The sequence below is a fragment of the Actinia tenebrosa genome, unplaced genomic scaffold, assembly GCF_029948245.1.
Source record: "Actinia tenebrosa isolate PJP-AT-01 unplaced genomic scaffold, QUT_ActTen_1.0 PGA_scaffold15__27_contigs__length_11533743, whole genome shotgun sequence".
NCBI classification, from domain to species: Eukaryota; Metazoa; Cnidaria; class Anthozoa; order Actiniaria; family Actiniidae; genus Actinia; species Actinia tenebrosa.
Window position 1 is genome coordinate 4,495,322 of NW_028292575.1, and position 26,982 is coordinate 4,522,303.

The 26,982-nt window shown below is 36.5% G+C and overlaps 2 protein-coding genes across 11 annotated transcripts in view; both read right to left on the minus strand.

Annotated features, from left to right (window-relative positions):
* Positions 1 to 245: 245 nt before the first annotated feature.
* On the minus strand, positions 246 to 7,414 carry LOC116298935 (uncharacterized). Of its 2 annotated transcripts, XM_031707516.2 has the most exons (5): positions 7,261 to 7,414; positions 6,595 to 6,673; positions 3,274 to 3,375; positions 1,568 to 1,674; positions 246 to 943 (listed from the first exon to the last, which is right to left on the minus strand). In XM_031707516.2, exons 1-5 carry the CDS (start codon positions 7,291 to 7,293, stop codon positions 749 to 751), a joined length of 516 nt encoding a protein of 171 aa, XP_031563376.1. In that variant the 5' UTR covers positions 7,294 to 7,414; the 3' UTR covers positions 246 to 748. The 2 variants fall into 2 exon arrangements, with proteins under 2 accessions (XP_031563376.1, XP_031563377.1); XM_031707517.2 differs by lacking the exon at positions 6,595 to 6,673.
* Positions 7,415 to 9,110: 1,696 nt separating this feature from the next.
* LOC116298934 (voltage-gated potassium channel KCNC1) overlaps positions 9,111 to 26,982 on the minus strand; it is a 61,828-nt gene continuing 43,956 nt past the window's right edge. For 8 of the 9 annotated variants that reach the window (XM_089030498.1, XM_089030500.1, XM_089030499.1 and 5 more), the window contains 2 exons: positions 21,233 to 21,872; positions 9,111 to 13,698 (listed from right to left, as the gene is read on the minus strand). In XM_089030498.1, coding sequence (XP_088886624.1) covers positions 11,980 to 13,698; positions 21,233 to 21,772 — 2,259 coding nt within the window. In that variant the 5' untranslated portion in view covers positions 21,773 to 21,872 and the 3' untranslated portion in view covers positions 9,111 to 11,979. Of the gene's footprint in view, positions 13,699 to 21,232; positions 21,873 to 21,942; positions 22,056 to 26,982 lie in introns of those variants that run through there. The other variant, XM_031707515.2, reaches the window with a different exon arrangement.

Genomic DNA, 26,982 nt, shown 5'->3' on the forward strand with positions numbered 1-26,982 from the left:
AGTTGTCTTGAATGCGAAGCTAACTTTGAAATACAAAAGAAAAGCCACAAATTCTAATGAGAAAAAGTGTAATTTCTTTTGTATTATCATGTTAGACTCGCATCCACGATGCTTTTGAGGAAGGGTCCATTGCCGTGGTATACTAAGCTTTCAAATGTTAAACGAAAGTTTAAACGTCGATCAAGTTAAAATGATAACAAATGTGATTTGAATTTCAATAATAAAAAACAAGATCAAACTCAAAATTTAACAGCAACAACTTTAATAATTTTAACGGCAAATCTTTACCCAGGGACTGGGGGAAAGTGCTCAAAGTGTAGTTTAACACTACATGAATGTTAAATTCTCCAGCCTGTCACGGGGGTCTGGGGGTTTAATTAAGTAGTTTATTTAAGTAGTAATATTGATAATAGAAACAATATATTAGTGACAATAATTAATAATTATTATGACTTCTACGTAAGGTTTATATTATAAATACAGGCCATATAAAAAATAGAGATGATTATTGCCGAGTTCGGATCTTCTACTTTCTCGAATTCCTATTTGAATTCCCAGAATCGCCCTCTCGGCATCTTCGTTCGTCGAGATTCCTCACCAAATCATGTCTCATCCTCCACCCCAGTCTTCATAGGCCAATGACACAGGCCTGGCGATTCCTGGTCTAGAAGTTTCATTCCTTGTTAAGGATTTGAAATATCAGTGTAGAAAGTATGTAGCAAACCCGAGTGACAATCGCATTGCGTTACTAAGCTGGAGGTACGAGCATTACTGGAATACGTGACTTGTGTATAACGCTGTCACTAACGCTACCCAAAACAGATCGTCTGAACACACCAAGACCTCGGTTTCCCATGACGATACACGAGACGCACTCATTGGCTGCCGTCTGACAGATTTCTTTACTGGGACTTCCAAAGGCAACCATCGTTCTGTGACGAACCTAAAACCACGAATTTATACGAGTTTATCAAGAAAAGATGTCTATGGTACATAACGGTCTATGCTTTTGTCAAAACTAGAGGAGTTACTGAGACGAGTGAAAACGTCTGCGCATGCTCTGAATCCGTATGCAAATTAGTCAAAACATATGTAAATTTGACTTTCAAACATGCCTGATAAAATGGACTCCACAAAATGCCAAAACTTAGTGTCCATACTTGAAACTTAAGGCTAATTCTTACATATTGTGTTTGTTAATACAGTATCTTGGTCTGACAAAAGTATACTCTCGAACTTTTTAGTATACTTGGAGAAAACAAACATTTATTTTCTCACTCAATCTCTTCAAAATTCTTAGAAAACGTGCTGAAGTGAACGCATGCGCAAACGTTTTTCTCTAGTGTCTGAGATACTAGGAACTCGTTAGAGCTGATGCTTATGATGTAACTAAGAATGCTATTGCAGAATACATATTCATCGCGGGTCATCCCTCCTACACCATACCGCCCAATTTTTTTGTTTGAATTATATCCATAGTTCATGTACCTTCCCATCCACAAACGTTTAACAAAGAAATGATACTCTAGGGGATGACACATGATACTATACCCTTAAAGATACCTACCTTAGACTGAATGCATTTTTTTTCGAATCTTTCCATTATAGGTCTTGATTTCTTCTCAGCTGCATGTTTTATTTCTAACATATCATGGTAGCTGCACTCTGCCTCTTCTACGAAAAAAAAAGAAAGAAAATTAATAACAATAATAATAATAATAATAATAAAATTAATAACAATAATGATGATAATAATAATAATATTATTATTATTATTATTATTATTATCATCATCATCATATATGAATGGATTCCACAGAGTGGGCTCTTCTTACGTAAACTGGATTCCACTTGGAATTTAGAAGTTGATTTTTACGGAGGGAGGAAAAAAAGGAGCGCTCTAGAAGAGAGAGTTAAGTCTACTAATATTGCATGACTACGTCTGTTTATTCGTTATTTCCAATATTGGTTATTTCATTCGTTCCTGCGTTCGTTCGTAATTTCTTTCGTTCGTTCGTTCGTTCGTTCATCCGTTCATTCCTTAGCTCGATCGTTCATTATTCATTTTCAATTAGTTTTCTTTTATTTCTTTTATCCGTTCCTTTTCTATTCATTCTTTTTTTATATTTTTCTCTTTTAGACTTCACATCTTCTCTGTCCTGAATTTCTCGGCTTTAAACAAAAGCCAGTCATCCTTCTTTAAAAGGTTCCGGTTTAGTATTTGTTTTTCCGATGTACGTTTTAAGTTTAATTCTACAGGCCACCACAAAGAGCACGGGAAATGGCCCAGCTAAATAAAGCGGCAACTCTAAGAACTTAATCTTGACAATGATCGATAAAATCCTGACATATTATACTCATATCCTATTTCTAACAATTGTAGATAAGTGACTTTTTTTATTGTAACCCAAAAAATACTTCAATTTCAAACATTTTTATTCTGCAAATATTTTCTTAAGTTTGGATTGAAGCTCATCTTTCTTTTCTCTTTTCTATATCTTTAATGTTTCTTTATAGTCTCGTTCGTTCGTTCGCTCGTTTGTTCTTTCATTGATTCGCTCTTTAATTAAGCTCTCATTTCTTTCTCTCTACCGTTTTCTGTCTTTTCTTTCTTTGCTAGTGTTTTTATCAGCTCTTATGCGTTTGTTTATTTATATTTCTTTGTTTCTTTCGTTTCTATCTTTCTTTCTTTCTTCCTTTTTCCCGTAATTCTCTTGATGCTTTTTCAACCAACTCCGTGTATGCAGAACGAACTCCATCTATTCCCGCTCCAAACATTCTTTCTTTCTTTTCTCCAACGTTACTATAGTAAATATTGATTTTAATCGCAGTACCACCACTAGAAAGATGTTTATCTATATATCCATCTATTCATTCTATACAATCCATTCAGTCCAGGCTGCGAGGTGGTTTCAAGGAGTCATTCAAATTTGAACTTTGCAACCTCGATTGAATGCTTTGTATTTGACTAGTGAACCGATGTATGAAAGTTGGTAAATTTTAGTCATTTTTTGATCTTCACTAACGTTAAATTTTCATTATATCGCAGTAACACAGGGACGGCGGAACCGGGGGGAATGGGGGGAGCTTCAGCCCCCCCTCCCCCACTTTCTGTAAAGTTTTAATACATTTTCACTAAACTCAGCCCCCCCCCCCCCCCCCACCTTGCCATACAATGTCACTATTGAGCCCCCAATTCAAAAAACGGCTCCGCCGTCCCTGTACCATCACCTAGAAAGAGGTAAAAAGCTTGACAAATACGTATATATTTACCATCTGATTCGTGCGTCGTCTGTTGAGGTACGTTTTCAAGTGTATGATGGACGTGAAGGAATATCATTTCATCGTTATCTTGCATAAAGTGCGCCAAGTACCCTATTAAACATGGCAGATAATAAACAAGTATGAAAGAAACTTCTAGCCTGCCTACGGTAAGTAAGTCGTTAGCAAACAAATGTTTATGCTTTTGAATGGATCAAACTCTGACAAAGAAATTGCTCTTGAAGGAAATGTCACATGGTCTGAAATAGGAAAATATTACGCCCAGGGGATTTGCCTCTTTATATTGAGTATAGATTCTGTATGATGTGAATGACGGTGAGCAGTGTATTCTGATTAGAAGAGCATGTAAGAAAATTGTACTAGAGCAATACTGCTCAAATTAATTCCCAAGCTTTAAAAAAATCGTGCCAAACTCCCTGAAGCTTTTATATGCAGAAGCCGAGGCGCCGTATGGTCTTTAGCCAAAGCGCAATTTATGATAAAGCAGACTTGCCCTAAATGTATATAAATAGATAATAATGTGCGAAGCATCGGAGACTAGCCTGCTCCCAGACCATAATATTATGCCTAAAAAATTAATTCTCGCACATATACACACCACACACGTTGATTTTGAACAGATAGCTCTTTTCCTTTCTTTTTTCTTTTGTGTTCTCAATGATCTTAGTTAGCGCCAACTCGCTTGAACCACTAGTCTTTTAAAAAAACTTGACTATCAAGAAGAACGTGAGGGAAGCCTCGTTTTTGGGTTTTCTGGATGAGTGAATCATAATTGTAAACGCATAATTTTCATTCTTTCTTCTTCTTCTTCTTCTTCTTCTTCTTATCTTTCTTCTTTTCTTTCATGTTGCTGATGCTTTTCTTTATTATTTTTTAACTTATTGATTCGTTCAGACCACAATATTTTGCCTAAAAGAATAATCCTTGCACTCACACACCACACACGTTGATTTTGAAGATAGCTCTTTTCCCTTTCTTTTTTCTTTTGAGTTCTCAATGATCTTAGTTAGCGCCAACTCGCTTGAACCACTAGTCTTTTTAAAAAACTTGACTATCAAGAAGAACGTGAGGGAAGCCTCGTTTTTGGGTTTTCTGGATGAGTGAATCATGCTTGTAAACGCATAATTTTCTTTTCTTCTTCTTCTTCTTCTTCTTCTTCTTCTTCTTCTTCTTCTTCTTCTTCTTCTTCTTCTTCTTCTTCTTATCTTTCATGTTGCTGATGCTTTTCTTTATTATTCTTTTAATTATTGATTCGTTCTCTTGAATAACTTTCAGTTGTGATTTAGTTTTTGATATTTTTTTTCTTTTCGCTAATTACAAACCACAATTAATTTTACTCTCAAGGTAACAACTAGAACGTTCGTTCACTCCCTTTTGCCACACTCAATTAATATTGTGGGGGAAAACAATGCAAGAAAAGAAGCCGATCCGACGAATACTTCAACTTTCCACACCAGACATACTAACAATAATTCGACACAGCATCGAGAATTTCAAGTGTATTAACATATTTTGACCTTCATTAGTCTTGTTAAGCATCTCATCTTTCCCTGTATTACCCTGTGTTATCTTTGCAAACCTTCACACCAAAGACAAATATTCCATTATTTATTTATCTATCACTTATTGGAGATTTTTCAATCGTTTTTCACTGATCCTTAGTCTTATTTTTGCTTATGAATTGACGTTTCAAGTTTGCCTTAACTCTAGATCTCAGGTTGCTTTTGATATGACGTCATGGCGAGGTTTAGGTTCATTCAACGATTTTCAACTTTTTTAGTATTTAAGAAATGTTAACTTTCTTATTGCAAAAATAACAGTAATTATTATTTCATGTTATATTTCAATTTATGTTTCAGTTTGAAACTTTGGTTTGCGGTTTACTGCGGTTAATCTACAACACATTCTGGAAAGATACCAAAACTTTATTGTTGATTTTCATTTCATGATCAATGGAGCTAGTAATCGATTATGAACTTCGCCGTACAATTCGTGAAATCGCTAAGCCGGCCTTTCTCATAGATCTCTCTTCAAATACAACATTAAAAGAGACATCACCAATTAATAGAGATGTGTGACTAAGTCCCTCCAGCTCCTAATCATGAAGGCCAATCTAGAACGAAACATGAATGTATCACTGAAGGGCTTTGCATATGTGCTTGTGGACTGATATGGCGACGCGAAGCCGATGTTATCACGCTGCGCGAAGTGATTATGTTTACTCAACTGAAAGGATTTTGAAAGACAGATCTTAAGTGATGTTGGATTTACTTAGTTTTGGATATATAAAAATAAAAATTAAAGAAGAAAAGGACGAGATAGAGGTTTGAATAAAGATCCGGACACTTGGCCTTGACAGAAGCTTCAGGGCGACCGCCGGGTCCTAAATCGCGGAAACTTCTCCGGCTTTAGGAAATATTTCTAGAAACGTCTTAAGCTGAAAGTACCTGTAAGAACCCTTCGGATCTAAACGATGGATCAAACTAGACACGGAATACATTTATGGAGAAAAAAGGATAAAAATTGAGGAGCAAATGCAATAAAAACCGCGTGTGAACCTCAAAGATGGTTGGAAGAAAACAGAATTTACCGTGCGGTTTCAATTCAGATTATATTTTTTTGATTGAAATAAAAGTGATTTTGATTAATTAAGTTTCATTGTAGTCGAAATTTGTAATCAAAAGTGACACGAAAAAGGTTTTGAAAATGCAACAGGAACATAGGAACTAAGAGCATTAACAGTTTTTTTAATGAATTGCGTAAGGTTATCACATTGAAATTAATGCTTGATTTTGAATTGGAACGAACAATCAGAAATGAGGAAACAAATAAAAGCATTATTAGAAAAAGTTCTGTATGATTTTCATCAAAATAGGAAACATATCCTTTATATATTTTTTTCCACTTTAGGCTCTACGACAAGGTATTGGCAAATTTACGATGTTTTTTGTTTTTCGCTTTTTAATTGGTTATTTGTTTTTGTTTTGAACTTCATGCATATCTTGATGAAGCATTTGCTTTACAAAAGGTGCCTTTTTGCTTTTGGTTTGTTGCGGTTTTTATTTTATTTTTATTATATACGAGGAGTTCTTCACTCATACTCGCCATTATTATCTACTGCGCTAACACTTTATTCCCGTTTGCATGTATGAAATCAACGAAAATGACCCTCCTGATTAATGAGAATGACAAATGACCAGGATGACTGAATTTTAGCACAATTATGCATTATGCGTGATGGCAAGTTAAACTTGATTTCAACAAGCTACCAACAATATTCAAACTTTTAAGTGTAATTTGAAGAAAACTAACGTTGAAGATTAAGGGTACGTCTGTGTTTGAACAGTCGACTTTTGCGGACACTCCATACCTCCAAATTCCGCTTTATCCTCTACAAATTAAACAGTGACAAAAAAAATCAAGTCGAAAATATATCCTACAATTTACCAACTAATCGACTTCAAAGTCACATGTGAAAATTTAAGAGATTGAAACACGAATGATATCATTGAAATTTGTGTTGGTAAGAAAAAGAAAGAAAAAGAGAAAAGAAAAGAAGAGAAAAAAATCCCAAAAAATTTAATTTTGGAATTTCTAAATTTCTAATGTTTAAATATTCAAAAAAGGACAATAATTATTTTAGAAGATTAATCGCCTTTCATTCACTTATAAGTTTTTTTCCAAATATAAATGGTGATATTGGGTTGCTTCTTACATTGAAAATAAGTACACATTTTTAAAAATTAAATAACTTTGACTAACGAATAAGAGTTCGGTTGGAACAGCTTTAACTTAACTTTTTAAGTTTTTTTTAATTGTTACTGAGAAAGATTCGTACGAACTTTTATATAAATGAACGAAAATGTCGCTAAAATAGTCTGAATTTGTTTATAATTTTCAGCACTGGTTGTTCAAAAGCAAAACATCTTTTATATCATGCATGAAATCTAGGAAAATATATCAGAGAGTGTAACTTACAGTCAAAGGCTCGTTCACTATGGACGCTTCCATCAACGGGGAAAAGAATTTTTTTGTGGCTAGACATTTTCTGTGCTTACGTGTCGTTTCCAAGGCAGTCTATAGCGTTCTAGCTCTAGTGCAAATGAGAACATCCAAAACTTCAACAGCGTTATTTCTATTTGTGTTCCTTTAATAATGAATGATTCTATTAATATCAAAGACACGTGACCTAATCTAACAAGCCAATAAACATAGCCGAAACGGAACGGCGTTTCTTCAGTAGTAAAGAACGACTTGGAAGTTCTATGTTTAGAATTCAAAGATAATGAAAATATTGTCAATCTTGGAGGGGGAATTTCTCTAAGGGGTTGGGGAAATTTGTTCCGAAGAATCGAATTTGGCGACATCTGCGATATAGTATTTTATGCAATGAGGCAGCGAGGATTATAATTCAGATAGAAGTCAATTTTCGTTTTGTTTGTTAATACAACATTCGGTTTATGGGGTTATTGATATTCATAGAGTTAAAAGAAAAAGGAAAAACTAATTATGATTTTTTCGCCTAAGGTAAATGTGTTGTGTCAATAAATCGCGTTACACTTACAGAATTTCATCATGTGCCGAAGGATTAGAAAGTTTGCTTTCTTGTAAAATTGACACTAATTGAATAAAAAAAAGTTAAAGCTCAAAAGTACAGATTGAAACCAAAAACCTTTCTTTTTTCTTTTCTTTTGCCATCTGTGATCAACGCGTTCACCTTGGAATCAATTATGCAAATTTATCTTATTTTTAAAAATATTTGTTCGCGATAGCTATATTCGAGCAGAAAAGGAAGGACCTCCTAAGAAGAAATACGTTAACTGAACACGAAAATCTAGAGGCTAAACTGAAAATGTTTACCCGGTCAAGCACGATTTACGTTTAAGCCTGCTTTTTAAGCGGAAGAGGGACAGCAACGCGTACGAGCGGTAAATGTGGTCGCCTAGCATGTAAACACATACTCAACCAAAGCGACACAGCCGGCTTATTTAACATCAAAGTCAAATCACTAAATTCAAAGCTTCAAAACACTACGTGACGTAAGGAAACTTCCTGATCAAATAGGCGATAAAATAGAATAATCTTATTGTAAGAAACCGTTTGTGCTTTATCACGTAACATATATCACGGCTGTCTCTAATACTACTTGATAAAGATGTGAGCGATATTAATATTAGAAACAGGGAAATCAGTCTTTTTGCTTCTAGGCCACTATCGTTTGCTTCCCGTTTTTATCCCAGGTTCGTCGCACTGTATTTTGTGCAACCATGTGACTCAAAATCCCTTGAGATATGAATAACAATGAAACAACCGCCATGTTGGTTGATCAAGAGAAGCTAATGAGGTTATGACGTAACATGCGCATGTTCTATAGATCCTTGCGAACAAGGCAAGGCTGCAAGAATAACTCCCATGTTAATATAAGAAAAAATTCCAATTTGAAAACCCCATAGGGATCAAAGGCTCGAAAGGTTTTTCCAGCCAAAAAGCGAGAGACGGCGCCTGAAATACAAGCCTGGAATTGATTGGTTAAAATGAACTTATCGACGTCATTTGCATCCTTCTCGCACCTACGGACGCCTTTATCTAACGCTTGGTTATATTGAGTAGTTGAACAACTGCTGCATGGGGTAAATCTGAGAGATAAAAGTTACTAATGAAGTTAAAATATTGAGAATGGCGTCTGAAGCGGCGGCCATGTTGTCAGAGGGCAAAACAAAACGAAGATGAGAATATATCATCAGAGTTTAGTGGGTAATGGTGATCGACGTGTCGTCTTGCAACTGCAAGCTTTTATCACCTTGATCTAGTAAAATCACACCAAAAGCGGTTTACAAACTCCTTTTATTTATATATTTTATGTATTTTAATGTTCGATAACTCTTTGAGCATTTATATGTATCGACAATTTCGCCCGCTACAGCTCATGCCTCCTTCGAGCACTCGTAGCGTCGTATAAGTAACAAGTTTGTCTCTTTTAACGTTTGTATTCTTTGAATTATTGATGGTCTTATTGCTTTATAGCAAAACCAATCTCATAACATAATTTTTTAATTCTAATTTTAGAGCTCTAAACCTGAAACGCGCGTTAGATTCGTTTTTGGTAAGCAGGTACTTTACAGTGAACTCCATTATGGCCGTCCAGTATCTCCAAGATGGCGGCGAAAACGAGCTTTTTTGCTTATTATAATAATATCATTAAAAAATTTATGCAATTTTTCCAAAAAATCGAACACGCATAAGTATTAATGATAATAAAATATTAATCATAGATTTATCGCATTTTGCTTTGGTTAAAAAAAGCAGTCTATGGCTTATTTTTATACTAATTTATTTCATAAAACTTCGATGAAGTTGATCCAATGTGTGTCAATAAAAATAGACTAAATATGACCATAACTGTCTAATTTAATAATAAAGGATTAGATTTAATTCTAATATGGCAATAGAGCAGTTTTCGTATGACTGTGAAAAAGTCGGTGCCGTATGCGTACCTTGCCCCGACCACGATGTTTTCTAGAATTTTGATTGGTGGGGTTTTTTTTTTCGTCCAATGTGGTTTGCTTGAGAAACCTATTGTTATAGGTTTTTGTTCGACTTTATCCATTGTTGTATGACGTTGACCGTGCACAGAGAAGGAAAGGTTGCTCCATTTGTTCACAGTATTAACTATGGTCTGGCAGTGCATGCCGTGACCTTGACGTGACTGTGTCCACGTCATGTTTGTGCTGTGTTTCGGGCATTTTATTGGACGGAGAGTACACTAAATTCTCGTGCGATGTAATTGGGTTAGCGTATTACCCCTTGCCGTGTCACGACCGTGTTCGTACCGTGAGGTTTTCTCAATCATACGAAAACTACTATATACACAGTCAAACCCCTGTTAATACGGACACTGGATCTGTTGTTACGACCACTTAATATGCTGTATTAAGAAGGTTTGACTGCATTAATTTTTAATACGCTTTTAATATGTTTTCCCATTCCAGACCACGTGTCATTCTCTAGAGTATCATTTCCTTGTTTAATCGTTGCGAATGAGAAGACACATGAATATTGATACAACGTAACAAAGAGTATTATTCTCGTGAAAATAACATTAAGTTTGAATTGGGAAAACATCATACATAAACTAAGGTTTCAAAAATTCTCATCATTCTCTTGAGTACAGTTTTCTCTCCGGTGTTCACCCCTTAAGTCCATGCATTAAGTAAATCAAACTTTGAAAAAATTATACTCAAGAAATTAACAAACGTCTGAAATGAGAAAACATTGCTCCCAAGATCCTATTTTAATCCTCAATTTTTAATTTCAGAGCACCTTCGACTGCCTGGAGTATAAAATTCTTTTATTATTTCAATCTCTTCGATAGTGCAGCTTATTGAAAGTAATTAAAAGCAATAATACTCAAGGAAATGACACGTAGTCTGAAATGGGAAAACACGGATTAGATCTACAATTGATTTATATTTGAGGTTTTGCTTTTCAGATTTCATCCCACATTTACTTCAAAATGGTAAACAACAGTGAAGAATTAGTTTATATTCGTCGTTAATTTTCTTTGATGCAAACTGCGGATTGAGCGAGCTGTTAAGTAGCTTGCATTACCGAATTGACGTCATTTTCGGTCTCCCGCGGAACCTTTGTCAGTTGAATGGCCAGTTTTCAAGTAGATGCAACTTGGAGCATTTAACATGACAGATTGCTCATATTACTTTTCACTGATAGAAAGTTATTTATACAAAGGTGTCAATTCGATTGCCGTCAATTTGATTGCCGCCATTTTGATCACGTGATTAACGATTTCTTTCTTTTCAACTAAATGGTGCAGTTTGTGTGAGGGGAGGCGAGGGGGAAAGGATGCGTGAGAAGGGTTGGGTTCATTCCCCACCCCTCTCACAAGAATGAAAATCTCAAAAAATGTGCCTTAGTTTTGGAGGTGGCGTGGAAATTGGTAACGAGTTAGCCATTTACTTTGGTTTCTCGGTCTGTTTTTCAAGAGAGTTTGCTAAGCTTTCCGCCACATTGAAAATAAGCGTCCACTAAAACAGCCCCATGATTCAGCGCGTGCTCATTCATTACCAGTTTCCAGCGTAACCTTGGAAAGGCCAATAGGTTGGTAAACTATAGCACTTTTCTCATTTACACCATATTTAGACCAGATACGACCCATTTTAAAGAGTAGGGCTTTCGGCGTCCATTAAAGTGACACCCGACCGGATTTGATGAGGTATAACTTTTATGATGATAGCCAAAAACCAAACGTCAAGAATTTGTCGAGGTCGCAAAAACATAAAAAAAGCTTTTAATGAAAAAGGATGCAATTGAAGGTAATTTAAGTCTTTTTTGTAGGAAGTAAATTATTTTAAGTGCCTTGGTCTTGTAATGTATTAAGGATTATAGTGAAACCTTTTAGGGTCATCAATTTTGGTGATGAAATTTTTAGAACGTGATGATTTTTTATGGCACCTTGGAAAATGGACGCCGTTTGTGTAATACTTTGCCAGGATATTCTTGACAAGAAAATGAGCCTTGTAGGTATTTTTTCCCACTTTTAAGTGACTACAATAACTTAATTTTCTAACAGCAAAGTATTCCGTTTTTCCAACTCACGCCATTGAGCATGCGCAATTTCCGTACTACCGCTGACTACAAAGTGAACAATTCAATAAGGCTATAATGGCCTGAAAATCCCCATCAAATCTTTGTTTCAAGAAAATCAGGATCGTCTTTCGAGGTGGATGGAGCCACACTTAGTCCCTTTCGTCTGCCTTTGTTTACGTAATCTGGTAAATAAGGAAACGTAGTTGTTCTATCTCGTGGAATAAAATTATCTTCACCCGGCAAATCTTGATTTGCGTCACCAGTAGAACAGTTCCCATTGGCTAAAATTTTCTTTTCCGGATTCAAGGGAGATTTACTTCCGGGAACGCTTTGCGTACGAGGCGGTTGAAGTTCTTTGAACTTTGCCGATAGTTTATTAGTGTCAGTGTCACTCGGGCATCTTTGGGGAGTGTCGTCCTCATCTCTATGGTTACTGGATAATTTTGAATCGGAAAGTGATAATTTTCTTTTTGATCTCAAACCCGAACTAGGATAAAGCTTGTCGTTTTGATTCAGATTGCTTGGCTCTGAATCCCTCGTATCATCTTTATCAGTTTTATCCGAGTCCTTTGATTCTAGTTGTTTGCTATATTCCGAACTCGCAGAAATTGCTGGTAGGATTATACCTTCTCCGTCATCGAGGTGTTCATCGATAGGGTTATTCGTGACATTCAATACCGGAAATGACGCATCATCAGTATCGTCAATATCTTTACTAGAACCCGCTCTTCCTTGAGATAGGAGTGTTTCTTTTTCCTCAGGAACGGTTGAAGAAGGTATGTCGCCATTTCTAAAATTATCTTTCCCATCTTTATCTGGTTTGAAAGCGATGAGGTTTTCAAAGTTTGCCCGCTGTCGTCTCCTTGGAGGCAAATCCCGCGCGGCGTCAAGAAGCGCATCTTTTTCGCTTTCCCTGAAGTGAATGTGGTCAGGATTGAGATCTGACCTGGCGCGCCGTGGCATATGTTGTGGACTGCTCATTGTTGATGACAAGTCATCACTCGTGCACAACTCATAATCAACATTACTCTGCTTAGTCTTTTTCTTTCTTCGTGAGCTGAGTTCTTGCTGTTTGGACAGCAGCCCCGGTACGCCTCCGAGAACAAGACGACGGTGTTTTGTGGGCAGTTTCAGTCTTGCTTGCGCATGCGCATAATAAAGATTAAAGTTATTTCCGATGACCGATATCGGCAGAGCAACTATCAAAACCCCACAAATTGCACAAGCGCCGCCAATGACTTTCCCAGGCCATGTATCGGGGGTCATATCACCGTAGCCGATCGTTGTCATGGTGATCAGACACCACCAAAAGGAGTCTGGTATTGAACGAAAATGAGATTTGTCCTTTTGTATCATGAACTCAGCATAATAGACAATACTAGAGAACATCACTACTGGAATCAACAACATGAGCAGTAGTAGTATCAGCTCATGCGAGCTAGCCTTTAGGGTCTGGACTATGATTTGAAGCCCGTACGACAACTTGATAAACCGAAACAGACGAAGGACTCGGATAACGACGAGTATGCGAACGATCTGATCGTCCGTAATTTTACTCAAGAAGAACGGCACGACCGCCACAAAGTCGATCCAGTTCATGATCCCTTTTATAAAGCGAAGCTTCGAAGGACAAAATATCAGCCGCATCAGGAACTCGATGCAGAAGAAGATACTGCAAATGTACTCAATATAATCGAGCTCCTGGAGTTTTCCCATCACTAGCGCTTTGTTTTTCTTCATTGCCGGCATGGTCGTAGCACAGAACATTGCTATGGAAACGGTTATGAAAATGCATGACATGTAGGATACGCCCTTAAAAATAAAACAATAATAATAAATTAAAATAATATGGCATAGTATAAAATTAAAGTAGCAATGTACTGTGGTTATTATGCTCGTCATGGAAACGTTGTGGATATATCAAAATCAAATATATGAAGCTATTGGTTGAATCGATTGGTGCAACCAATAGAGCTATCAAATTTGCATGAGTGAACGTATTGTCTAAGTTTAAAGCGATTACACTCATTTTCATAATTGAGGTTTTGCATTATCACGTGCCCACGCCCGTAAAACAGCTCGGGCTACCTGTGGTTAGATGGCAAAACAATAAAATCTCTTTGCTCCTTGGAATAGGCGACTTGCACTAAGAGATCAAATCCGTGATCAAATCCGACATTGAGGCTGGCATTCTACAGGATTTTAGACATGCGGGAATGTAAAAAGTAAAGGCGTAAGTAAGGTTGTTTTTTTTTTTTTTGTTTTTGTTTTTTGTTTTTTGTGTGTGTGATAAAAGATATACCGTTTACGATTATATTGTTCTGCAATCATCTATTGGATTAAACATGGCTGCCGTCACGTGTTTATGCAAAACTTCTATTACGCGGCCAACACGATGGGACCCAAGACTTCTTGGTTTTTTTGTCTTCCATTAATCAAAATATTTTTACTAAAAGCCTTGGAAACGGTTGGTGGAACTGAGCTAAAAACCCAGAAGTCCGGAGCTGTGTTTGTCAGTCGCCTGATCCTTAATAGATTTTAAGGGCAAATGCATGCAATACAAACCTCTAGGCCACTACATCAAGTATTGAACGGTACCACACATCAATAGATCGATCTTTATTTACGTTTTTTCGGCTCATTAGCATTAACAAAATTTCAAGCTACAAGCAAACCGACTCCAGAAATCGAAAGAGAATGTCTTATTTTGTAACTACTGAAAATATGTTTAATATTTTGGGAGTAATTTTTTTTTGAAAGCGGTATGATTTACAAAGAAATGTATGGTCGAGTGGCGCACCCAGGGTGCAAGACTTACCACAAAATTTATTATTTGTTACAACATAAGTTGTTTAGTTTTTATGAAATAACCTGGTAATATCTATTTACACGTTCATCATTTCATTTTATGTTATGTTTATCAATATTTGATAATTAAAATTTAATATGATTATTTAATGCGACTGGATTTCACTTCTATTAGAGCTTCCAAACTCTTCTGTTCTTTCATTTTGTTCAATAATTATGACTTAGGGGAGGTAGGTTGGGGAAAAATGTCCCGTGTCGGGTAGGGTCGCGTACATTTTGGCGCGAAATAAAGGCCTGGTTGGTCGATTCTTCAAAAGCTTTTGATGGTGAGGAAAAGCTGTTCTTGAAATTACTTCAAATTCTTATTCAAAAATGAGAATTAAAAACAAGAAATCTCTACCTAAGGATCTTAGATGAATGGAGAAGTTGTGGAGCTAAAAATAGATAGCCAAAGTTTAGAGGAATTGGAGTATATGATGGTCTAGTGTGAACGAAGTTTTCAAACTGACAGAACTGACTCCGACATTCAGGTGAGTGAACTTGGAATAAACACGTGAAATATAAATATATCACTTAAAAATGTGCAAAAAGCAGAGCTAATTAGATAGTAAAAATCCATTACAGATATAATTTAAGACGTCAAAGCTATCTTGCAGAAGGAATTTCTATTTAAACTCGGAAAAGATTGATGTCGCTGCAGAGGCTGTGTAGAAAGAATCAAAGACTACCACAGGCAGCCCACAAAATATGAATGTACTTTCAAGTCGATTATTTTGTGCGCTTAAATTTATACAAATGAAAAAAAAAACTATTAGTTTTAGTCAAAATAAGAAAAGAGCGACAGAAATAACTTGAATACGATTGAAAATTGAGCCATCTTTAGTCTCTCTTAAAATCGAAAATTCTTATAATCCTTGTATGATCTGCAGACGTTTTTAAAAAGGCGAGAGGAGAGCTTTGCGTAAAGTCTTACTAGTGGATAAATGCACTCGAGTGTTATCAGTTGAATTTAGCTAAGTCGTTAGTCAGTTTCCTGGAGATTATTCTTAGTTTATTTGTGTGTATCTTCTGAGCCTATGTGCATTTATTCAATCTTGCCAATCGGGCACAAAGCATCAGACCAGTCCTATTGCAAGAAACTTTTAAGTCTCTTGAAATGTTATTACAGTGCATAGTAGTGAAAGACAAATATAGGGATAGACGGACAGACAGACTGACAGACAGAAGGACATGGAAATTAGAAAATCAGATAGAAAGGAGACAGATGTAGAAAGAAGGAAGACACTAATATAAATAGAGAAATTAAACAAGAGATAAGTTCGTTAAAAATTCCAAGAATGACATCGATGTTGTCAAACACGAGGCAATACATTTCTTTTCATATTGAGTTATAATACATGGTTCAAAAATTAATCTCTCTCTCCTAGAGAGAGAAGCAGGGAGGGAGGGGGGCAGGGAGGGAGGAGGGCGGGAGGGGGGAGGGAGGAGGGAGGAGGGAGGAGGAGAGGGGGGGTAGGGTGGAGGAGCGTGTCGGGGGTGCTTCTTTTCGGGAGGGAGGAGGGATGCTTCTTTCTTTCTTTCTTTCTTTCTTTCTTTCTTTCTTTTCTTTCTTTTCTTTCTTGTATGGCGTGCGGTATGTATTTCCTTTCTTTTCTCCCCATTCTTTCTTTTGTTCGTTCTTTTTCTCACTCCCACATCGATCCTTCCATTTATTTATTGATATAATTATTCCTTTCTTTAGTTGAAACATCTCTTATTAATGATCACTCTCTATATTGAATAGAGTCTGAGTTCAACTTCAACTTCATATATCTATTGATGTGATTAATTAGCGGAACATTTATTAAGTTGTTGATATAAGGGAGAGTGGTGTTTTGGAGCGTGTTTTTGATTTCTGTTTTGTGCAGACGTTACAAAATTGTCAAAAACTTAAGTTTTGATTAATGTATTTCATAAAACGGCAGATTTAAGCGGAATAACCTTTGAGGGAAATGAATAAACAAATTGAAAAAAATCGGTAAAAATATACAAATGTCAAGAGGAATTATCTTTCTATCAAATTCCTTTTCTTCATTTTCCTTTCCTTCACTTTTTTCATTTCTTTCACTTCGTTTCGTTTCCCGGTTCTTTTTGTTTTCTTTCCTTTCCTTCACCTCCTTTTCTTTCACTTCTCTTGCAGTCCGTCATTTTTAACTCTCTTCTTTTGTTATTCACTTGCACTTCGTTATAGTTTCCGTTTTCTTTTCTTTGCCTCACTTTCCTCTTTGTTCGTTTTCTTTCGTTTCAGTTTTCTTTTCTTTCCCGAGAGTTTCCTTCGTCATCTTTCTTTCATTTTCCTTTTTTCACTTCCCTTCCCTTATCTTTCCTTTCCTCATTTGTATCCATTACACACGAGGTTGTGTTTCCTTCTCATGATGACAAAATTGTTTACACATACTACAATATCATAAAAATTTATTGTACTAAACAATCAAAAGTTTCCTTTCGAAACTTACTTTCCGGTGATGAAGACGGTTTTATTGCGAGTTGCCTTCCTGTCTCTGGTTGTCAAAATTGAAAATTCTAATTGTCTCGTTTCTTGATTGTAATTTTGAATGGCGAAGGGTCAGGAAATTGAAGCAGGAATAATGTCTAGCTATCGTACTATATTAGTTTTTCATTTCTTTCTATTCTTATAACCTTTCTGTTTTCCCATTTCCTGTTTTTTGTTTGTTTGTTTGTTTGTTTGTTTTTTCCCCCGTTTTCAGTTTTTTCTCCGACGTTTTATTTTACTTAAAAAGTAACCTTCACAAAGATAAAAAGGCTTTCTGTTTTTGTTTTGTTTTGTTTTCTTTTTTTTCTTCAGTTTCGTTTCTTTAAGGTTGACTTTTTTCTTTTATATCTATATGTACCTTTTTGTAGATAAAAGGAGGAAAAAAACTGAACGTGTTAGCATCCAATTTTCTTATTTTCCCATTTCACTTCTTAGAACTGTATAACTAAATGACAATGGCTGCAATCTAATTTCCTTGTATCCGTTTTCAGTTCTTGTTGAATGACTCTTAAATGAAATAAAATTGTCTTGCATTAATGAAATCTTCACATGACATCCCACAAAAAGACATTTTTTTGCTCGTTAGTATTTTCACAATTCTAATTATTTGACATCTCCTCGGGAAGGGAGAATCTCTGGTTGGATTTATTTGATTTTGTCTATCATAGAATACTCGTTCAAATATACTTCTCAATTGACAAATGCTGAAGCAAGGAAGAATCTCTGTTTGGGTTGGATGTATTTGATCTTGTCTATCATAGAATACTTTTTCGAATATACTTCTTAAGTGACAAATGATGAAGCAATCTATTATTTGAAATTTAAAATACTTTCCATTTTTTTAACGGATTAACAGAGAAGAAAAAAAGAAAAAAAACTCCAAATTGTTTCTTCTTTATTCCCAAACTTAAGTTGTCAACAGCATTTTCATATAGTAGTTAATTTTGAAATTATTACTCATTCTCATGAGCAAAAATTCTGAGATTTAATCAAAAAATGTTATTTATGTACAAATACGCAAAATCCGTCGAACAGCAAATTACGATTTCGTACTATCAAGCAGTCGAACCAGCATCCTTGAACTTTTTTTTATTGCAAATTATATTTTAAATCAGTTTTGGAAAATTCGAATAAGATTCTGAGAGTCGGCTGACTTAAATTTAAAGGCTTTCTTACCAGTGGTAGACTTGAAAAATGGCTTTGTTTTGGGGTTTCCGTCGTGTGCCCTTCCTCATTTTTCGCACATGACTGTTTTGATTTTTGCTGTTGTTGTCATTCGGTTTCTGTTTTCGTTAGTTAATTGTCACCTTAGTCTAGACTTCCTAAAGGCTTTCTTTTACTCTTAATGCAACACAAGAGTAACCTTGTTTCAAGCCCTCAATTCTAATAAGTGCTATTCAGTTAGTGGAATAGCACTTATGATGCTTCTGTCATTTTTCACATCTAGGAGTATCTTAATCAAACAGTGAAAAAATACTGAAAGGTTCATGATAGAAGACTGAAGTCGAGAGTCAATAACCGGGGCATAACCATAAACTCCCAAGTTGTGGATGAATTTAAAGGTCGTATTGTTGTAGGAAATAATCTATCTAGACAAAATTGTCAAAACTATTGCCTGAAGTTGCTTCGGAAAGGATATCGCTTGAATATAATTAAAGATGAGGTATTGACGAGTTATTTCTCTACCGATATAACACATTTATGATTGATTTTTGAAGAAAAAAAGTTGCTGGTGTAATCAACTTTTATGGGGCAAAGATTAGCAAGTCTCTGCTTAAAATATGCGCCTAATTTTTTTTGAGCGGTTTTCGCATGAGTGGAAAGCGAAGACTTGCAAGGCGTGAACGTACGGTAAAATATGTCGTAACATTGAGATTATTTCCCATATGAGAATAGTTATTGCATGTGTGGGAAACATACGGTACCGACTTACAGTTCTAACGTACAAGGTACAATAAATGGTTTCTCATAAGAATGGTTATCGTATGAGTGGGAAACATACGGCACTTACAGTTCGTACGCGGTACAATATGCCGTAACATTGAAACGGTTTCCCATAAGAATGGCTATCGTATAAGAACGTAATGACTTACAGCACATAACACGGTAGGATACGACAAAGTGGCTTCCCATTGTCTTTCAGTAATTCCTCGAATCATAACGGGTAGGTACGGTAAGGTACGGTACGATTATACTACGGTTACGACTTTCCCATATCGTTTCCCACTCATACGAAAACCGTGCTAGTCCAAGAATGCATAGTTCACGAGTTCGTCATAAACATATTTTTGCGGAGGTTACTCATTCATTATCAAGAAGTGGCCTCTTCATTCTGATAAATTTTATTTGACAAGCATGCACAAAGTTAGTACCATTTCAAATTTAGCACCAAACATTTCAAATTCAGTTTAAAAAATATTGTCTTTATAAATGTTAAATGTATTTTTGAAAATGATTTTTGTTTTGTCGCCTATGTTTCTCGTTACAACACTACCCTATCAACTTAGCAACCATTGTTTTTCTGTCAGGTATTATTTACTTAAATATAAAACTTTTTTACATCTAATTTTTACTATGCTTTTCTAAATTTAATATTTTCTAAATAAAGTTCTACCCATTTATATAAAAAAATATTACTCTCGACATCTTGGTAGTGTATTATATTTTATCAGTCGAAATTATCAAAATTGTCCATGAAGCATTGATGTAATTCCTTTGAACGATTTCATGCTGCTTCTTATCGGCGATTAAAAAAAACCCGATGTACTAGCTAACAAAAATGCTTCCTTTATATATTAGTTATATTTCTGTATTATAAACGTGTCCAGTAGATTCTACCTTGTATAAATAGTCGTAATTTTGTATATAATGAACGTTGTAAAAAGTACGTAATTGGAATAAATTGAAAATGCCCATCGATTTGCTCGTTTTTTTTTTTTTTTGTTTTTTTTTTTTTTGCGTCTATTCATCATAAGAAATTAAGCTTCTCTTATATATGTGTAGCAGAGAATTATTCTTAAAAATCTTATAGGAATTTAGATATAAAAATTTCAGTGATAAAGTTGTTCTCCAGAAAAGGTGTTTGTTTTTACGTATATACGCCAAGAAATTAAGTTTCTCTTGAAAGAAAAAAAAAAAAAAAATATATATATATATATATATATATATAGTAGAGAAATATATAGATATAGCAGATAATTATTCTTAAAATCTTAGTTAGAATTTGGATATAAAGATTAAAAATCTTATTGGAATTTAGATATAAAAATTCCAGTGATAAAGTTGTTCTCAAAAAAAGTTGTTTGTTTTTACGTATATACGCCAAGAAATTAAGTTTCTCTTGAAAAAAAAAAAAAAAATATATATATATATATATATATATATAGCAGAGAAATATATATATATATAGCAGATAATTATTCTTAAAAATCTTAGTTAGAATTTGGATATAAAGATTAAGAGAAAAGTTTATGATTAACCAATAAAAATCAACCTCGCAATTCTAATTGGAGTCTAGCGGGAAAAGACCCATTCTGTGAAATCCAATGATAATTCCCATTCATTTTCTATTTATCCCATTTATTCAATTTGTAGAATTAATTGGAGGAAATTAAAATTTCAAAATCATAAGAGACAAAATTAAGATAAGTAAGCAAAACCAAGAAAACGAGTTAATTATTAAAAATCTATGCTATTTTGTTTATCTATACGAAGTTGTAGAATTTCTGATGATTATTATAATGAGAAGTGGCTGTAATTGTTTTGCCGCACCTCGTTGTCAAAAAAGATAATGATAAATAGAAGAGAATATAAGAAGCTAGCTACGAAAAAATGATAGAAAGAATATTCAATATAGTCACTAGGTTATGTAGGGGTTTGGCAAAAAATCAGATTTCACTAAACAGGATTCGAGCCCGTGAATGTTAATTATAACGTGTAAAAACGATTCATCGATACTTATCTCAACTAAATAAACCGTTACTATAACTAGTTGAAGATATTTACCTTTGCGAGTTTCGAAGAGTGCGGTTCTTCTAATATTTCCCATATTCTTGGTTGCCATTTCTTCCATCGTGAAAGCCCCTCGTCCAAGCTTCCGTGTGATCCTAAATGTTGTCCAATAAAACCATCGGGTGATCGTAGGTCTTCAAATCCTGGACCTACAAATGCTTTGAGATTTTCTTCTGCTTCGCGATGTTGTGTATACTTCCCCCAACAACAAGGCTCCATTTGTTTCTCGTCAATTCCCCAGAATATAAGCTCTTCTTCGTACATCGGCCCACACATTTCTGGCGGACAGTGTAGTTTCCCTGTTCGGTAAAAATTCAACACTTGGGCGAAGGCGGTAGGGTGACGATCGAAAAAATATTCTATAGCTCCTGCCTCGTCGGAGCTTGCTGAGTTCTCAGCGATCCAAGCCAGGCGAGTATCTGGGATGTTCTGTAGCGTTGTGATATTCGTTTCATGTCGAAATCCCCCAACGTTGATGATGATTCGCGATTTATCGCCTCCTTTGTTTTGGCAGTCCGTCCTACTGAAATCCATCCTTGCAAAATACCCTCAGTTTCCGAAAAAAAGTGCTCTCTAAAGCTCTGTCCCTTCAGCACAGTGTAGATGACAGGAGATCCTGGGAAGACGCCAGTTCCTGACAGAGAAAACAAAGCCATCACCAAACAAGTCATAAAAAATCTAAAATCTAGAACCAACTGGCTTACAATTTTTAGTCGATAAAACCTGACTGGTATTATTTATCCGCAGGTGTTTACATTTGAAGTAATATTTAATTTTCCAGATATAAATCAGCAAAAACTAAATGAACAATGAATCTGTTACTCATTGTTATTTCATACGAATCCTCGTATGGAAAACTGCTAAATGATATTCAGTGCGATTTTAAAATCATTTATTTTCGCGTCCTACCAAAACGCGTGGTGACATGAATAAACTGAATGGGCTTAATAAGTGAAGCTTTACATTTCGACCAACAATTAAGACATTTTGTCTCATTAGCATATCTGAGAATTTTTTACTTCCAAGCCCTGTAATGGGATAAACTGGTGTCCAAATGAAGTCTGTTATATGTAATTGAAAGTTGAGCAAAATTTAAATCTCTCTGTGCGACTGTCATTTTAAAGTAAGATCTCGAGAGGTCGTTAGGAAGTTATTATTTTGAGAGCAATTTATTTGCTAGAATCCTCGACATTTTCAGTTGTACTTTGAATGATAAGGTTGACGGAAAAACGAAAAAATGATTAGAAGCTTTAAAAAATTTAAATAAAACATGGCTTGAGAAGGAAAATAAAGGCTTTAAATTAAATAGCTACTCCTCCTTTTTTATCAATTAACACTAAATTAAACTAACCGAATAAAAAGAAATTAATGTAAATAGTATAAGAAACTAAACCAAAACAGGAGAATAAAATGAAGAGAAAAATTAAACCAAAATTATGAATAGAATAAATCAACAACAAAAACTTTTTTTTTAATTATAAAAAATCAGCAATAAAACTGATGAGTGATGTTTCCATGTTAATATAACTTAACATCAATGTTGTTACTCACACCGAGCGTCGCTCGTTTCTATCGCTTTTTTAATGATAATTAAATTACCTACGATATCCTTAATCAAAATATAAATAAATAAATAAATAAGTAAAGGTGAGAGGGAAAAGAATAAAATAAAACTTTAACAAGAAAAAAAAATGGAATTAAAACTAAAGGCGCGATTACACGGAGCAATTTTCTCTGCAACTTGTCCGAAACAGCGTTGCGTCACAAGTTGCATGGAGCATTGCACCGTGTAACCTACAGCGCAATTTGAAAAATGTTGCGAGACAAGTTGCAGCAGTCCTTGCGAAAAGTAAAATTCCTTTCTTATTTTGGCAACGATCGCGTCTCTGTTGCACCGTGTAGACACTCTTGCAACTTGTGTCGCAACGCTGTTGCAAGACAGGTTGCAGAGAAAATTGCTTCGTGTAATCGAGCATTAAAACTTTCATTTATAGAAATCGTAGTAACGAATAGAAAAACAATAAGGATAAGAATACCAACTTGACAAGACAATGGTTAAACATCCAACATGGCGCGAACTCTCGTATGTAAAGGTATTTACTGGGGTGCCTGTAGCCCCCATTTTTATTGACAGTTAAGCCGCGATTACACGGAGCAATTTTCTCTGCAACTTGTCTCCTCGCAATAGCGTTGCGACACAAGTTGCAAGAGTGTTTACACGGTGCAGCGGAGACGCAAGGAATTACTGCAACTTGTCTCGCAACATTTTTCAAATTGGGCTGTAGGTTACACGCTGCAATGCTCCTTGCAACTTGTGTCGCAACGCTGTTTCGGGACAAGTTGCAGAGAAAAATTGCTCCGTGTAATCGCACCTTTAAATTGTTGCACTGCTTATATGCTGAAGGATGAGAGGGAGGGATGATTTGTGGAGGTTAATAGGAGTAACTCTCGTCATCTGAAGTAAGCTAAGTAAGCAAAAAGCAAAATGCAGAATGCAGCCTGCAACAAAACCTCCACGAAGGAACATTTTGAAATATCTGCTTCCGTGAATATTCTGAGCATCATGAACACCCATAAAACAACAATTCAAGCAAGATAAATCAGTTTGGTTTCAGTGTAATGGCTCAGTAATAGTAATTTTCGAATTATTAGAGAAGTAATATTTCAAAGTCGACAAAGAGGACTGAAACGGATTTCAAGTCCGCGAAATTAGTTCCATACCGAGCGAGGCGCAGCCGAAGCAGCAGGTAGGGGGACTCGCGATCGATGCCAAAGATATACGGGTTTAACTCGCGGATTTACGAAGACGGGTACAGCAGATTTACGGGATTTCCTCGCGGTGTGTCCTTACTGCTGCTGTAACTCAAACGGAGGTTAAAAATATCTCATAAATATACGATGCACGAATGTAGGAAGTTTGCCAATGACTTTTGCATAATTTGTCTAAGACCTAAAGTTATCGTACCTAAGCCAGAACCCTTTTGGTGTTGTGGTAAGAAAATGCAAATAGAAGACGACACGTCATCACAGTGTTACGAATGTGGTAAGAATATTCGTAATGCCGTACCAAATGCTACCAGAGAGCAGTATTACGCCAATGGAGGTCGTAAGAAGACTCCATACAAAAGAATAAAATACTTCAGAGACTGGATGAGTCATATCCAAGGTTATCGACCGGTATATTTAAACAACGAAGTAAAGAAGAAAATCATAGACCATTTAGAAGAACCAACGCCACAAAGCCTACGGAAAACGCTGAAAAAATTAAAGCTAGGGAAATATTACAAAGCTATTCCCTATCTTTTGTCTGAAATTACCGGTAGGCGTATTCCTCATGTCCCAGATATGCAAAGGGCCGAGTGGTTATTCTGTCGGCTGGATAAGGATATTCCTTATTACCCCGACGTAATTTACGAAATATTTTACAAAATAGACCCCAACCACCCGCTGTTAGAATGGATTCCGAGAAGATGAAATGTGCAGCCGAAATCCCCCTACGTTCTTTTCAAAGCAGATGTCTACTGAGCGAGTTTTCTTTGGAGCTCCTCTTTTGCCTCCTGGTAGATCTTTTTGCGAGATTCCTCGGAAAGATCTTTCACGATGGTTTTTTTATTGCCCGACTTTAATTCGCCGTATTTCTTTTCCTCCGCGAGGATCAAAGAAAACTCCGTGTCGTCTATGCGGCGGTCCCGCAGAGCTTGGGAGACTAAGTCGGCGATGGTGTTAGCCTTTGCTCTTGCTAGGGCTATGTGTGTGTCGTGCTTGGATATCTTACCGGACAATTGCTTCATAATGCCTGTCGTAACAGCGGAAACGATGCCGCAGACGGCTCCAACGCTGGCCAAAGGAACGCCAACGACTATTCCAGGTCCGGTAAGCGAAGTAGCAACGCCAGTGCCTGTTAACGCCACGGACATGGAGCCGGAAGTTATCGCGATTTTATGTAGTATGCTTCGGGCTCTGGCGTACTTTTTCCTGACCTCTTCGTAGTGTTTCGCTTGCCCTTCCAAGTAAGCCAGGATTAAGTTTGCTTTGTTGAGCCTAAAGTTTTCAGCGTTTAATTCGTTAGGACCTGTATCCTTAGTGGTAGCGTGATAATTGGGAACATCTGGGTACAACTGAGGTGCTGAAGGTATAACATCCATTATATATACTAATGTACGACGCTTTTGGGGATGATATTGAGGAGCAGCCACATCACGACAACCGGGATTATGCCAACTGGAGAGCCTTTAGGAAGATGTTTCCGCATGCAGACCCTAGTAAGTTCGAAAGAAGACCCGATGGGATTTACTATAACGGCGAAAGAATGTACAGCAATACGGACTTGGAGCCGCATGAGGAGAGGAAAAAGGCACAGCATTTGCCAATAACGAAGGAGGCACCCGTGCATAAAGCGCCCAATTTTCCTAGAAACTTATTGTTAACCACGGAAGATTACCCATTTTACGATGCTGAAGGTGGTGTAAACGACTTTGAAACGATGGTAACGTTCCTGAAGATTTCAGTGGGTAGGCAATCATTTGATGTAGTAGTAAGGAATATCTATGGGGATACGATGTTAAAGCATACGTCGGGTAAAGAGGCCAGGGAATGGTTAGCAGGACCCAATATGCGATATTGGCCGCAGCAGTTAAACTTTGCTGTCTGGGCCGCCACTAAAGGTTGTGGCGTTGCCGCGGATATGTTTCACGTTCCGATCATGCGGTTTCACGTTGCCTTTACGGTAAGGAGGTTGTTGAAGGAGCTTAACGTACCTTTACCGGGAGATAAGGCATTTAATCCAATGAATAATCGATATAACGCCGCAGCCCTAGAAAGGTTAATTAATGAGTTCAAACCACAGCAAAGAGACTTTCGTTACAAAGAGGGTAAGACGCATGGCCTTGGCATCGTTTACGTTTGGGGTGCCAACGGTGAGAAGCCGGCCGATTATGGGCATCAGGAATACCCAAGTAATGAGTTAGAGTTCGGTGATATGGGTGGTGATAAGAGCAATAATTCATTAATTACCAGAATCCAATCGAACTACCTCGGCACTTGGGATCCATTCGTGTTGATGAAAGGAAAAGGTTTAAGGAACCTAGCCAGGATTAACCGCAGCATTGAAGCATTTGTGTACTGCATCTTAGGAGCGCAGGTAAATACCCGCAGCCCCATCGTTGGATCCCAAGGTGCTTCGCGGGAAACGCAAGAAGAATTCCTAACTTTATTTGAGTCAGCAATAATAGAGAACGACATATCCAAGTCGGTGCAGAGATATCAATTAGCGGTGCAGCAGTCTAAAGTGCGACTGGATTACGCTTTGTCGCCTGGTTGTTGGTTAATGCCGAGTAATTTGGTCATCAACGCCCATTCCGTTGTGGGTTATAACAACAAGCTGCAGCGAGCTACTAAGGATATGAAGTTTGGGGTGAATGACGTGAACTCTGACCCTCTTAGGAACATTCCTCACTTCGTAGAGAAGCCAAAAAAGTCACACGAAGCGAAGCTACCCGTAGTTAAGAAACCATCAAAGAAGGCCCATGTTATGCCTACGATACCCGAGGAATACGACCATAACTTACTAAAAGCCGGCTTAGCCACCGCGGGTGTTGGTCTGAGCTATTATATATGGCGATGAACAACCCCTACGTAGCTGGAGTAGATTGTGTTTATACGACTTACACAGGCGAGAAAAAATACAACCAGGCATCTTGGGTTGATGTCACGGGCATGTCCGTGAATTTGAATTACTCAGGAAA